The sequence below is a fragment of the Amphimedon queenslandica genome, unplaced genomic scaffold (genome assembly GCF_000090795.2).
Source record: "Amphimedon queenslandica unplaced genomic scaffold, v1.1 AMPQUscaffold_13501, whole genome shotgun sequence".
NCBI lineage: Eukaryota > Metazoa > Porifera > Demospongiae > Haplosclerida > Niphatidae > Amphimedon > Amphimedon queenslandica.
The window spans coordinates 349,889-363,067 of record NW_003546263.1 but is presented as its reverse complement, the minus strand read 5'-3'; the positions used below and the strand labels follow the sequence as shown (position 1 = coordinate 363,067).

The following is a 13,179-nucleotide window of genomic DNA, read 5'->3' as shown; positions in this document are numbered from 1 at the left end:
ACAATCCACATCAGTGCTCCATATTGGATAGTTTGGTCTTCCCGACTCTGTGCCTACCCAGCGGAGATTGTTTGACTTGGCACATCCTTGAAAATAAACAGCATGAGGTTGGAGCGATTCAAGAAGCGAAGAGATGTTATCTGAAATTCCAGGAACAGAGCAGCCTCCGTCAAACCATATCTCCGCCAGTTCCCCATAGTTACTCCAAAGTTCTTTCATTTGTGCTAGGACGATTTGACCATAAAGATCTTGAGATACTTTTGCCTGTCCTGGTACCAGCTCTGAGTTTTTCACTATACCTCGTCCAGCATTGAGATAATAGTTCTGGTTTAGGCTGTAGTATATCCCTGGGAGTATGTTGTGTGACTTGCAGCTGTCGATGAAAGCTTTTACAATATCGAATCCTCTTTTGCTAAGTGGAGAGTTCTTAACACTGTAAGTGTATTCGAACCCGGTTTCATTCTTAATGTCAGTCGGCCACATGCTGAATCCACTGCAATGCTGTGCTACCAGGACTGCATATTTAGCTCCAATGGCTGCTGCTGCATTCAACCAGTTATCAGTATCAATGAGAGTAGGATTGAAGAGAGAGGGAGGAGGGAGGGACCCTCCACTGCCCCCCACCCCAAGACAAAAATATTGAGTGTTGCTACTTATTTGGCTAGTGAAGGAGACCATGTCATATGAGTACATCATCCCAACTTCAAGTTCAGTCCATTTGAGCACATCAGGAGGAGGAGGAGGAGGAGTAGAGAAGGACAGAGAAAGGAAAGACACTAGGACCAAAGCAACACTTTTCATCATGATCATCATGTTAACCTTTTAAAAATTAAATGCATGCAGTGGGTGTTGAAGTGCTTGAATATCATTACTGATCAATAAATAATGTACAGGCTCATTGGCTAAATTTTGTCAAAAATGAATTGAAGACAATTCTTCATTTTTATGATTTTTTAATGCATATACATGTCCTTATGCTATTTATCAAGTTTGAGATGATTCAGATCAAAATTGAATTTTTTTACGAATTTTTTAAGTTGCTCCAAAATCAGGCCAAAGTCCCTGTACTATAATAGTACAGGGACTTAGGCCAAATTTCGCCAAAAATGAAAAGGAGACAATTCTCCATTTTAATAATTTTTTCTGATGCATATACAAGTTCTTATGCTATTTATCAAGTTTGAGATGATTCAGATCAAAATTAGATTTTTTTACGAATTTTTAAAGTTGCTCCAAAATCAGGCCAAAGTCCCTGTACTATAATAGTACAGGGACTTAGGCCAAATTTCGCCAAAAATGAAAAGGAGACAATTCTCCATTTTAATAATTTTTTCTGATGCATATACAAGTTCTTATGCTATTTATCAAGTTTGAGATGATTCAGATCAAAATTAGATTTTTTACGAATTTTTAAAGTTGCTCCAAAATCAGGCCAAAGTCCCTGTACTATAGCACAGGGACTTTGGCCGAATTTCATCAAAAATAAAAAGGAGACAATTCTCCATTTTAATAATTTTTTCTGATATATATACAAGTTCTTATGTTATTTATTAAGTTTGAGATGATTCCGATCAAAATTGAATTTTTTATGAATTTTTAAAGTTACTTAAAAATTAGGCCAAAGTCCCTGTACTATAGTACAGGGTCTTAGGCCAAATTTTGTCAAAAATGAATAGAAGAGAATTCTTTATTTTTTATAATTTTTTTGATGCATATACATGTCTTTATGCTATTTATCAAGTTTGAGATGATTCAGATCAAAATTGAATTTTTTACGAATTTTTAAAGTTGCTCCAAAATCGGGCCAAATTCCCTGTACTATAGTACAGGGACTTTTGCCAAATTTCGCCAAAAATGAATAGAAGAGAATTCTCCATTTTCATAATTTTTTCTGATGCTTACATGTGCATATAATTATGTTGCGTAGCAGCCAGTTCCATATTAAAAAGATCATTGCTACTCATCATTGCTAGGGGCGGGACTCCTCCTTCTACTCAAATGGTTTCTCTTAAAGATTTAATGGCTGCCGAGGCTGCAGCTGCTGCTGCTGTAACAGCCGAAACAAATAACAGGAGGAAATTACCTTCTCCTCTCCCACTTGTTGTCCAACCCGTACAACGTTCAATGAGCTATGAAGAAGTACTCAACACAAAGTTAGTCACTTGTACTTTAGATGTTTTTAGATACGGGATTCATTTATCATAGATCAAAGGATGCCTCACCAACAGTTTCATTTGCTGAAATTGTTAGCGATCAGTTACGAGAGATGGATCAGTTATCAAAACAGTTGAGTCCAACCAATAAATAATATAACTATTTTGTACAAGAGGCTACATGTACATATATATATATATGCACAGTATGGAGTTTAAGAGTGTTAAAGGCTCACTTACTGTTACAAGATTATATTAAGTTTGGTATTATTTTTATAGAGCTGAAAACAAGAAGCCACTGCATCTAATTCAGGTCAGCATAGTTAATAATAATAATGATCAGCCACACCTTTTATAAGCTGAGTAGTAGTATCACCACTATTACCTTATTTAGTATTTTACTACTGCATGTGTACAACTAACCTACAAGCACTGAAAGTGTATAGTTTCATTATGCTCTAGTAAAATACAATTGGGAAGATGTTGTGACAACATTTCCTAATGGTCACAGCAGCTGTGTGTACATGACATAACCCATTGCTAGTAGAGTATAATAACTTGACCTTTAATATCCTTTCTATATCTGACTCACTCACTTACTCTTCCATAGATTGAAGAGAAAGCAATCGAGGAATTGATGAATTTGTATGGTGCCCATAACAATCCAGAGGAATCGATCATCATAGAGCGTCTTCCCCAACCACAGGCAGTGCAGTCTGTCGTATCACCTCATCCTTTATCAGGATCCCCTCCTGTTCCTGGCACTGTCCCTCACAAGAAAAAGAAGGTTATACCAACTCAACCGTCGGCATGGTCCACAAGGACTGCAGTATTTAAATGATATACAGTAGCACCTGACCCATTTATTTTTTCTTCCTTCATAATTATTATTTGTCATTTCATTTATAGTTGTATCAATAAAATTAAAAGATGCCCAAAATTGTACAGGAATAATCATACATAATATATTGTGGGTTACACAATGGAAATAATAATAATATTAATTAATAGAATAATAATAATAATAATGCACACATATACTCAATCCCACGCCATTTTCCACACCATAATAATAATAATAAGTTAATCTCTCAATGCATCAACTGAGTCTTTAATCTCATTCATTAAGTGTGTCACCTCGTCATTAAATCTTGACATCTGTCCAAAGGCAAACTGATACTGTTCCAATAAAGATTGGGCTTTCTCTAAGACGGGAGGTTCCAATGACTTGTTAGCAGCTGCATCAGATAACAGCTTCCTAGCTTTGTGCAATCCCTCATTAACCGATTGCTCTATGAACCGATACTGGCTGAGGAAGACAATTGAGATGTCAAGTGTCTCTCGTATGTATTTCTGTGCCTCCCAAATCTCTTGAGGTATGTTACCTCGCTCTGCCCTCACAACTATTTCTTTGACTAGTTTTTTATCGTCTGTGAGGGTTACTCTAAACACCGGGTTTATTATACGCGAGCGCCAGTTTCTAAAGCATTCCCTCATGTGAAGTTGACTGGATACTCCAAGTGTGCGTTTGAAAAGGGCCACACACTCGCATAGCTTCTCCATGTTTGTGTAAATGGTATCGTTGTAGAGTTGACATATATCGCTGAATTTCTGTTGTAGTTGAGGGGCATCATCGTGGAGGTTAGGGAGCTCTACCCGTTGCTGCTCTCTCCTGTCGAGGTATTTAAAGGCAGAGGGAGGCAGAGTTGCTGCTGCTGCTGCTGCTGCTACCTGAGGCTGAGTGTTAGGAGGTGAGGGTTGCTGGTTGTGGATTTGACTCTCTACTAATCCTGTGCTTTGTGGTGCTGCAGGAACTGTTACTGATAATACTAATGGACGCCTCTCATTATCCTGTAATAAAGGATAATGTGTGTTTAGAAAATAAAATTACAAACCTGAGAGTCAACTATCACCTTTCTGGGGCAGCAACAACCCATTTCTTGCTGAAACCTAAAACACTGACCCACTGTCTAAACTGGGAGGTGTGGCTGGAAAGATTTTTCAGTAATCTATAGGATAATTCCGTTCACGTCAACCACGGGACTATTCTGTCTATGTTCTGATAATGGCTGAAGAGGTTTCTGAACAGAAGGAAGGCAACCCCGGGTCTGATCCAAAGTTTCAAAGGTTTTCAGCGACTGTAGAAAGAGCTCTTAAAGGATTCGAACTGTCACGAGAGTGGCAAGACCTTATATCTTGTTTGTCGAGACTTAATAAGGTAACAACTGAAACTATTATTATTTGAAATAATGACCATTATTTTGTTCAATGGTAATGCTACCTGTTCACTTATTAAGAGCCTCGCTCAGTCTCACTAATGTAAACTTGGCAGTTGGCATGTCATTAAACTATCGTGTAATTAATTGTTATTATTTTTTATAATTAATATAGTGCCTTTTGGCATACGTCCATTTCCGTGTTCTACCTCACAAGCATTTAATATGTCGTCGTTTATCCCAGTGTCTCCATCCCTCTCTCCCTGGAGGAGTTCATCTTAAAGTACTCGATGTCTACAAGTCAGTCTGATCATAAATGGGTGGGATTTCTATTAGAACGTGTTTATAGAGTCATTTTTGATCGTATTGGTCACGATGGTTTGGCACAGGATCTTTTCCTTTATTCCTCGGGACTGTTCCCTCTATTGGAGTACGGCTCGATGCAAGTGAAACCAATTTTGCTTGATATCTATGAGCAGTACTACCTGCCACTCGGGCTGGCATTGCTACCAGGTTTATCTGGTTTCCTAATAGCTCTCCTGCCTGGCCTAGAAGAAGGGAGTGAATGTGCTGAGAAGTAAGTCTTGTCCTATAAAGAAATATATATATTTGTTACCTTTTAATGTGAAATAATAAGAGTTTCTGCTTTGCTGGATCTACTTTTTTCTTCGACAAAGCCCCTGGCTTTTGTCCAAGGACTATGGAGTGTCCTACTATCATCAGCTACCCTACGGTTGCCTGCACTCACTTACATGCTACTACAGCTGAACAAGGAAGGGACTGCTCTATGCCAAGCCTTAAGACACATTGATAGTTCTCAATGCCTAGCTGTGAGTTATTGGATACTCTTTCACACTAAATAATATTCTCTGTTTCTTGCTAGGTACCAGCTATTTGTTCATCATTACTCGATCCCAATACATTAGTCCTGAGGTCTACGTTAGATTTGGTCATTCAACTCTTGCCCCTTCAGTCTCTACCCATTCCTCGTGATCTTGTCACTAAAGTCATGATCGGTACCTTAAAGTGCCTTCTAAAGCGTGATCAGTCCATCATTCGTCGCGTGTTCATTTGGTTATTAGGTAAAGGCACTAAGCAGGCCAATAGTGATTGTACTGATGTTACACACTCGCAGTATTTCTTGACGCATGTCAAGCCACTTTTGCTCGTTTCTTTGGAACAGTTATTATTGCAGTCCTCTGAAAGCAATGAAAAGAGTTGCCTATTGCAACCGTATCGTTTGCTTAAGATAATCTATGAGCAGTCTGACATGCTGTCTATAATACCGGAGTTACTACCTAACGTTGTCCAGTGTTTAAAGTCCCAACTGACTCAGCATGGAGGAGTACCCTCTTTAGAGTCACCAGCTGTCAAGAAGAATGGAAAACGACATCAACTCAGAGGGGAATTGTTATATTTAGCAAATCTGTTTTGGACGGGACTTGATAGTTCTTTGCTCTGGGGTTGGGTTGAAGAATACCTGTCTATTTATATCAAGCAAGTTGAAGCTAGCCCAGAGCTTCAAAAGAGAGTGGATTTAGTCATGTTTCTTTTCAATGTGTTGCCACTGGTAAGCTAATGATTTGTGTATGCTATGATATGATCCTTCTCCTTTAATTTAGGTTGACATGGATGGTGCCCTTTCTCTCTATCTTCCTAATGTTCTTCTTCATTTGTCAGTCACACTGGGTCAGTCTTTACCACGTTTAAAGCTAGAGAGTGTCCAGCTAATTGCTTTCTTTATCATCCAGTCTTTATCATTGCTCCAGCATTACATGAAGAAGCTCTGTTCGATAGATATTGGGTCACCATTGAAGTCTCTTGATCCTAGTAGCCCGACTATAGAAAGGAAAGGAATTGATGCTAATGCTTCAAGGAATCCTTTTGAAGAGACTGGAACACTAACAGGACTGATAATGGCCCTACTGAATCAGACACAGGCCGTCATTAAAAGTTTTGTATCTGCTCATATCTGTGACATGGAAGGCGTTTCGTCAGCCGAAATGGTAACATTAGCTGCCAAGGAAGGACTTCAATATATTGATAGCAGCGATCATGTAAAGCTCTGCAGTAATAGTTATGAAGATGTTGAGCTAAGAAAGAGCCTCTCTGTTATATGCACCGTTCTTGTGGAATCAATGTCCTTGCTACATAGCTTTACACCAACAGACAAATCACTTGGTTCTTCATCACGTTATAATAATAATAAAGATAGAGCATCTCTGGACTGGTTATGTGGTTTAGTATTAGTCCCTCTTCGTTCTCGTGACACTCACCTCTTCCTCTCTTCGTTGAGGATTCTACTACAATTGTGGTCAATGGTGGCCGAATGGACTAAGGAAGGTTTAGTGGTAGAAGAGAGTGTTCATAACATTGTCAACTTAATGTCAAGAAAAGATTTGTTACAAGTATCACAAATATCTAATTATTTATTATTAGTTTTAAATTCATTTTTAGGTTTTTACTCTTAGTTTATGGTCTTTACTCTCTCCTAATTCTTATCATCACGAAGAGGCAGCTTCTCTCATTTCCCTGTTGATTTCTTTAGCTCCTCCTTCCGTTCCTATTGAAGGATTCTTACTGGAAACATTTGGAAGGAACGTCATCAAGCCTTACCAACAGTTTGACGTATTTTGGAAGTTTTCTGTCCTTAAAGGAAACGTCCCTGAGCTTCAATTAAGGAGGTATTGTATTAGTTTTTGCAGGGGAAATTTAATTTTTAACAAAAGGGAGAACTATTACTTATACCAGTACATATACATGCTATTGCACTTTGTACAATATAATGCATTAAAACTCCTTTAATGGTGCTGTTGATAATTTATTTACATTCTCTTTGCTAATGTTTAGGTTAGCACTAAGGATGATTGAAGGTCTTCAGAGTCATAATCCAGCCATTTATAGCTGTGTGTCAACATGGCTCATCACAACGTGTCAGCAAAGCTTCCTTCACTTAGCCCTGGCCCCACTCTATGCACTCATGAAAGAGGCCTGCCCATCCAAGATCAAAGTGCATAAAGAGACAGTAAAACAAGAGGACCAACCCCACACCAGATATTGCTATGCATCACTTAAAGAAACTGAAGAGAAACCATTCTCTTCGCCTTACCCTACCTATTACTTCACTCAAATTATTGATGGGCCACGCTATAGCTATGGGCTAAGTTTGTTCCTTTCTGTTGTATCAATTTCCCCCGAATTGATAACATCTGAACTCTCCACCTCTCACAATGCCATACCAACACCTGATCTGCCAAGAAGACAGAGTGAGAGTGAGTCTCCCTTTGAGGCTGATACCTCTCGTGGTATTAGGAGTCTATTGGAAGTTATATTAGCTGAGTGTATGCAGGTATTGTCCAGTGATTATCCACAATGGTTGGACATTAGTGATACTGTGCGACAGTGTCTCTGTGATGTTAAAGTCGCATGTACTGCATTAGTTACTGCTTTGCTAGCCTCCATTGTTAAGCATCTCGTTCCCCTTAAGAATGACTCTACACGAACACTCAGTATTCAGAATTCCAGTTATATCAAAGGTCTCCTTGCTTTATGCGAGGTTCAGAAGACAACACTTATCACTTTACTTAATCTCCTGGGTCCATTCACTGAGTATGGGGCCTCTTTACCAGTCAACCCTCATGCATCTACTGATGCTAATGATACTATATCTCCTCCTCACTTGTCTCTCATCCTCCATTTATTTAAGTGTTTGTATTATCAGTTAATCATTGACTCAGTCACACCAGACTCATCATCTACCTCCAGTGCTTCTGATGAGCCTGCAATACTTCAATATGTCCCTGGTAACACACTCTCATCACAGCCCATGTTTCATTTGCTCATCCAGTGTGTACTTGCTCAAAGTACCAATTCTCAGGTTCAGATCCCTTTTCTTGTCCTCCTCATGTCAGCTCTGCCATATTACAGGACCTGCTTGGAGCTAGTCTCGTCTAAAGTTTTGAAATCTTTATGTCGCAACTTGTGCAGTTTAGTCAAAGACAAGTGCTCTAGTTGCATGTCCCAGGTCAATTCTTTTAATGCTCCTTCACAGTGCACTTGTCACATTCAGCCCGAGCTCCTTGTCTGCTATGTTAGGACGTTATCCTCATTTGTTCACTATTGTCTGCTACCCGAAGCCTCTAAGCAGCAATTGTCTCTTTATTATCAGATATCTAATGTATTTTGGGATTCTCCACAATCCTTGACAACAAGTCAAGACCTCAGTTCCAACAGTGTCCCATTAACTCCATCGTCGCAGGACAAACGCTCGTTTGGTCTCTCGTGGCTTTTTGGTGGACTCTTTAAGACTGGGAACCACGAGATTGATCAGTTATCAACAGCTTCCTCTTGTGATTCTTATAGAGGTGTCAATACTCCAGCAGGACAGAAGGTATTGTGGCTATTGCAGCATGTGTATGCTGCATTGACGAAGCTCTGGAAGGATACTTGTACTTGTCACAATGAAATGCGAAAGGAACTTTCACAGGTAGGTGGCAACAGTGAGGTGCTCACTTTATTGTAATTATTTATATTTTAGGATATTAGTTTATTAGTAAAGGAGTGTCTCATTCATTTAGAGGAAGGGAATGATATACTTTTCTATTCTTCCATAGCACAAACCTGGATGCAATGGGTAGGTATAGTTATATTACTCTCAGGGCATGTAAGATAATAATCCTCATGGTGCACCATTTTATATACCCTGAGCACGACCATTTAATTATTGACATAGTAACATTAATTTATATTAGAGTCAAGGAGGGAAAGCCAAAAAGCCAATCCGTGATGCTTTTATTGATATGTTCCATGTCTTTAAGGTTGGTTATTTTTACTAGTCACTGTTAATACACTCTGTGTGTGTGTGTGTGTGTGTGTGTGTGTGTGTGTTATTAGATATCTTCATTGGAAGATATGTTGGCTAGTGTCCAGGCTACATTGATCAACTTAAAGGGAGACGATGACAATAAGATCAGTGAAGAAAGACAGAAATATTTGCTTCATTTCCTTTATCGTTTTATTTCAAGGTAATCCTTTATTTTTTCAGGAGTTTTGTATACATTTTTAGCTTAGTTCACTTGATCAAAATTAAAAGCTGATGACTCAAATCGATAATAATTTGTGATGGAGTCAGCTCAAGCTTTCTCTACAAAGCATAAAAAGCATCATTATTATTTATCAGATTATTTTTTGTAGCCATTATTGAGTCTGTGATCATTATTATTATTATTTATTATTATAATTTTTAGTCCTTTGCAAAGTTCAGAAGAGCTGATATCAACCAATGGCCCTATAGTTGCCTTCCTAAAGGATTGTCACAGTGCCGTGACTGTTGGAGTAGAAGTGGGGCACTTCAGTAACACACCGTTACTCTGCATGCTGACAAGGTAAACCCTTACTATGTCCTTATACCATGCACACTCTATCTCCTATTGCAGTATCTTACACGTGTTTGTCTGCCGTATTCCAGTCCCAGACTTGAAGACTAACAAGAAGCAGCGTAGGGAATTACAGGTACATGTGCAACATGTATGCGTGTATATCCTACTAACGTTGGCCTATAGGATATCATATATCGTTTATGTGACTCGCTCTCTCAAGTGGCTCTCTCGCAATTGCTTCACAGCATGAGCACAAAACCCACCGAAGAGGACTCCACTCTTAGTAATAGTAATGCACCTCCTACTGAGCAACAAGCAAAGGAATTGGAGTCGACTGACTTACTGCTAAAACCAGCTGGTCAAGGACGTGACTCAAGCTCTAGTCTTGAAGTCCAAGCTATGGCCGTGTTGTCTAACGTATGCTGGTTTGTGATAGATTCTGTGTTAGTGTTTCTCGATTATAGGTTTTGTCCCATTTTGTTGATTGTGTATATGAGAACAGTGAAAAGGACAGGGTTGTTTCTCTTCTCAAAGTTGTTCTTCGGAGCGTGTGGCCATCTTTGCACAACTACAAGTAAGCTGTTTAGCTCCACACGTTTACCATTCTTCTGCTATACTTTATAATAAGCTCGTCGTCATTGTTTGGGTGCTACATTCATGCTGTCAAGTTGCTAGCTTCACTGAGCGGATTCCAAGTGACAAGGAAATGTTGGAAAGACGAAGTAATGGAATGGTTCATCAATAACAAGTTCTTTGTAATGGAAGAGACGAGTGTTAAAGAGTAATAATACAACGTGTAATTATTAACTTCTTCTATATTTGTGTATTCGATTCTGTAGCTGGAAAGTCATTATTGATAACCTGATGTCTCAGGACAAGCTTATGTTTCGTTCTCTCCTCATTCGCATACCAAGTTCATCCACCACTACTGCTGGGGTCGTCAATATGTTCTCTTCCTTGGATATGGTATTTGTATTGCATTCTTATAACCCATTGTCCTATGCTTTCATTGTTATTATTTTAGGAAAGGAATCAAAGGGCAAAGTTATTCAAGAGAATGGCATTTGTCATCTTAAGTGGAGAGAAAGGGCAATACAGTAGCTTTCTTCAGGAAATGCAAGGTTAGCTTTTCAAATTGAAAGTATATCATCATTTGTTTGTCTAGAGAGGCTTTTAGACAGTGTTCGTTGGTATTCTGGCCCAATTCTCAATGCTGAGGTGCTCGCCACTTTTAGAGTTCTCTTAATCAAATTGTCATTTGGTGATCTGTTGTCCCTTTGGCCGGCACTAATATCCGAATTAGTAAGTGATAATTATCATTATTATTAAATTTCTTTGTTTATTGCAGACTACAGCACTCTCAGAGCTTCATTCTGACGTGTCACTCGAATTGGCAACTCCTTTGAAAACGTCGCAAGAAAAACTCAACTGGTATTATAATGCTTGCAAGATACTAGACACAGCATTATCATTACCAGCTGAAATGTTGCCTCTCTTTCAAATGTAAGCAATCATTAGACTGTATGTGTGTATGTATGTGTATTGGCCGTAGAGTCTCGTGGGGCTACTTTGGAGAATCCTCAACAACAGGGCAAGGCGTTGGAGGAATGATTGGAAATATACTGGACTCTTATAAAAAGGAATCAACTGTTAGTTATCACTGATTTATGAACTATTTTTATAATAAACTATTTTATAAAAAGCTACATGTACATGTAGCTGCCATTTTGTATTATTATTTATTAACTTCATGTACTTTCATTTATATGTAGGCATCAAAGACTGGCTCTATTAATGCTAGTATACCACCTTTCCATCAGGTGAAATCTGCTATTGATTTGATACCATTTCTACAATCACTGGCAGCCAAAGCCACCTCCGCCGGATCTTGCATATTGCCACCAGAGCACTTAGAAAATTTAATGCTTTTAGATTTTGTCGAACACTAAATTTTATACTCAAAATTTTATCACCAATGACAATAAATTTTATCAATGCAGCACACAAGATTAATGATTAATAAATCGTTAGTCATTTTATAGTTAAACCATCCTGTCATTACCAGCAAGGGATCATTAGGTAGAGGTTGATCACGATCAGTAACCAACTCTATATGGCGAGTTACGCGACGGGCCAGCAGGATACCCCCGACCTCCTTGAGGTGGTTGTGCATATGATCCAGTAGGCGGCTGCTGGTAGGGAGCCCCTGATCCATATGGAGTATAACTAGTGTTGGTTTGTGGCTGCTGAGGAGGATACTGGTTTCCTGTAGAGGTGGGATACTGGGACTGACCCGGGTAAGGATACTGCCCTGGAGCACTGGATCCAGGATAACCAGTCTGCTGGCTGGACTGTGATGGATAGGGTGAATAAGACGTAGGCTGTGGGGTGCTTGCAGGTGGAGGAGCAGTGGGCTGCTGAGCAAACTGACCGGGAGTAGCCTGAGGTATTTGAGTAGCCGCCTGAGGTATTTGAACCTGAGGCTGTGGCTGCGGCTGGCTTTGAGGGACTTGTAGCTGAGGAGGAGGTGGCTGAGTAGTACCGGTGCTGTCAAGGAAGGATCCACCATTTTGTCCCGAGAAGAGATGAGACGTACTTCCACTGGCAGTGCTGGTAGCATTCACTTGAGATATAGTTGATGTCACGGGTAACTGTGTGGTGACAGTTGTTGTGATGGTGGAGTGATCTCTGCTTGATTTCAGTGGATCAAAGGCTGATATGCCTTCAGTAACAGCCGTTATGAAGGGAACTCCTTCCATAGCTTGTGTTGGGGCAACAGTAGTGGCAGTGCTGGCTGAGAGGCTATCCAGTGGCCCATGAGCTTGATTCGAATTCATATGCATTGCATCAAAACTATCGACAAGAGAATTGACTTTGTTACGAACGTCTGCTAGCTCTCTCCTTATGTCTTTTGGATTCATGAGCTGCCCATAGCCGGTATCACAACCATTAACTACACAAAACAATGAAACAGTATGTATGGATCATTACAGCTCACCATAAATCACAACTTTGACGATCCCGGTTGAAGAGTATTCTCTTGCGTGAGCAAAATCATCGGCATCAGCAATTGTAATGAGATCATCATCTAATGAAAAGAAAACGTGACATTAATTTTAAACGTAACCCTAAAAATGAAGCTACTATTTAACAAAATTATGAAATTTAGATAAATCTTTGACCCTGTATGCATGAATATTGTGCAATTCACTAATAGAGGGTGTGGTTTGATTAGCTTACCATCATCATAGTATTTCAAAGTTACTTCGTCCGTGCTCTTTAGTTTACCACCATACACACGCTGGAGCATTAGTACCAGGTCATCATAGGATATGTGCGTGTTGTAGAGGACTAAACGACGAAGATCATTCCCAAGACGGACCTTTAGAATATCCCCTTTTGATGACTGATGAGACATTGTTATTGCAGAAT

General features: G+C 39.4%; 5 protein-coding genes across 5 annotated transcripts in view; 2 read left to right on the top strand and 3 right to left on the bottom strand.

Annotated features, from left to right (window-relative positions):
- The window catches only part of LOC105316716 (alpha-L-fucosidase 1-like), a 1,046-nt gene extending 233 nt beyond the window's left edge, over positions 1–813 (bottom strand). The window contains exon 1 of the mRNA XM_019993074.1: positions 58–813. Within this exon, the coding sequence (XP_019848633.1) occupies positions 58–813 (756 nt within the window). The remainder of the gene's footprint in view (positions 1–57) is intronic.
- Positions 814–1,935: 1,122 nt separating this feature from the next.
- Positions 1,936–3,367, top strand: LOC109580206 (uncharacterized). Its single transcript, XM_019993130.1, has 4 exons — positions 1,936–2,153; positions 2,206–2,286; positions 2,433–2,466; positions 2,764–3,367. Exons 1-4 carry the CDS (start codon positions 1,999–2,001, stop codon positions 2,992–2,994), a joined length of 501 nt encoding a protein of 166 aa, XP_019848689.1. The 5' UTR covers positions 1,936–1,998; the 3' UTR covers positions 2,995–3,367.
- Positions 2,987–4,139, bottom strand: LOC109580205 (uncharacterized). The gene is made up of 2 exons (XM_019993129.1): positions 4,049–4,139; positions 2,987–4,004 (listed from the first exon to the last, which is right to left on the bottom strand). Exons 1-2 carry the CDS (start codon positions 4,088–4,090, stop codon positions 3,237–3,239), a joined length of 810 nt encoding a protein of 269 aa, XP_019848688.1. The 5' UTR covers positions 4,091–4,139; the 3' UTR covers positions 2,987–3,236.
- A 56-nt stretch (positions 4,140–4,195) lies between these two features.
- Positions 4,196–11,771, top strand: LOC100632993 (protein dopey-2-like). Its single transcript, XM_011411818.2, has 22 exons — positions 4,196–4,371; positions 4,545–4,669; positions 4,719–4,946; positions 5,007–5,199; positions 5,253–5,939; positions 5,992–6,777; positions 6,827–7,053; positions 7,220–8,855; positions 8,907–9,002; positions 9,121–9,186; positions 9,263–9,393; positions 9,616–9,753; positions 9,805–9,880; positions 9,931–10,164; positions 10,212–10,321; positions 10,376–10,528; positions 10,587–10,713; positions 10,772–10,868; positions 10,913–11,049; positions 11,096–11,250; positions 11,300–11,396; positions 11,520–11,771. The coding sequence occupies exons 1-22, from the start codon at positions 4,219–4,221 to the stop codon at positions 11,694–11,696; spliced, it is 5,829 nt and encodes a 1,942-aa protein (XP_011410120.2). The 5' UTR covers positions 4,196–4,218; the 3' UTR covers positions 11,697–11,771.
- Positions 11,681–13,178, bottom strand: LOC100632865 (protein TFG-like). Its single transcript, XM_003384062.3, has 3 exons — positions 12,988–13,178; positions 12,746–12,835; positions 11,681–12,700 (listed from the first exon to the last, which is right to left on the bottom strand). Exons 1-3 carry the CDS (start codon positions 13,163–13,165, stop codon positions 11,844–11,846), a joined length of 1,125 nt encoding a protein of 374 aa, XP_003384110.3. The 5' UTR covers positions 13,166–13,178; the 3' UTR covers positions 11,681–11,843.
- Position 13,179: the final 1 nt, after the last annotated feature.

Excerpts from the sequence above, each read along its gene's own strand:
- LOC100632865 (XM_003384062.3), bottom strand. The coding sequence starts at position 13,165 with ATGTCTCATCAGTCATCAAAAGGGGATATTCTAAAGGTCCGTCTTGGG. Across the intron at positions 12,836-12,987 it reads TTTGAAATACTATGATGATG|ATGATGATCTCATTACAATT; the intron begins GTAAGCTAATCA and ends TCTTTTCATTAG. Across the intron at positions 12,701-12,745 it reads CGTCAAAGTTGTGATTTATG|TTAATGGTTGTGATACCGGC; the intron begins GTGAGCTGTAAT and ends TGTTTTGTGTAG.
- LOC100632993 (XM_011411818.2), top strand. The coding sequence starts at position 4,219 with ATGGCTGAAGAGGTTTCTGAACAGAAGGAAGGCAACCCCGGGTCTGAT. Across the intron at positions 4,372-4,544 it reads GTTTGTCGAGACTTAATAAG|TGCCTTTTGGCATACGTCCA; the intron begins GTAACAACTGAA and ends TAATTAATATAG. Across the intron at positions 5,940-5,991 it reads TTTTCAATGTGTTGCCACTG|GTTGACATGGATGGTGCCCT; the intron begins GTAAGCTAATGA and ends CCTTTAATTTAG.
- LOC109580206 (XM_019993130.1), top strand. The coding sequence starts at position 1,999 with ATGGTTTCTCTTAAAGATTTAATGGCTGCCGAGGCTGCAGCTGCTGCT. Across the intron at positions 2,287-2,432 it reads ATGGATCAGTTATCAAAACA|AGCTGAAAACAAGAAGCCAC; the intron begins GTTGAGTCCAAC and ends TTATTTTTATAG. Across the intron at positions 2,467-2,763 it reads AGCCACTGCATCTAATTCAG|ATTGAAGAGAAAGCAATCGA; the intron begins GTCAGCATAGTT and ends ACTCTTCCATAG.
- LOC109580205 (XM_019993129.1), bottom strand. The coding sequence starts at position 4,090 with ATGGGTTGTTGCTGCCCCAGAAAGGTGATAGTTGACTCTCAG. Across the intron at positions 4,005-4,048 it reads AGGTGATAGTTGACTCTCAG|GATAATGAGAGGCGTCCATT; the intron begins GTTTGTAATTTT and ends CCTTTATTACAG.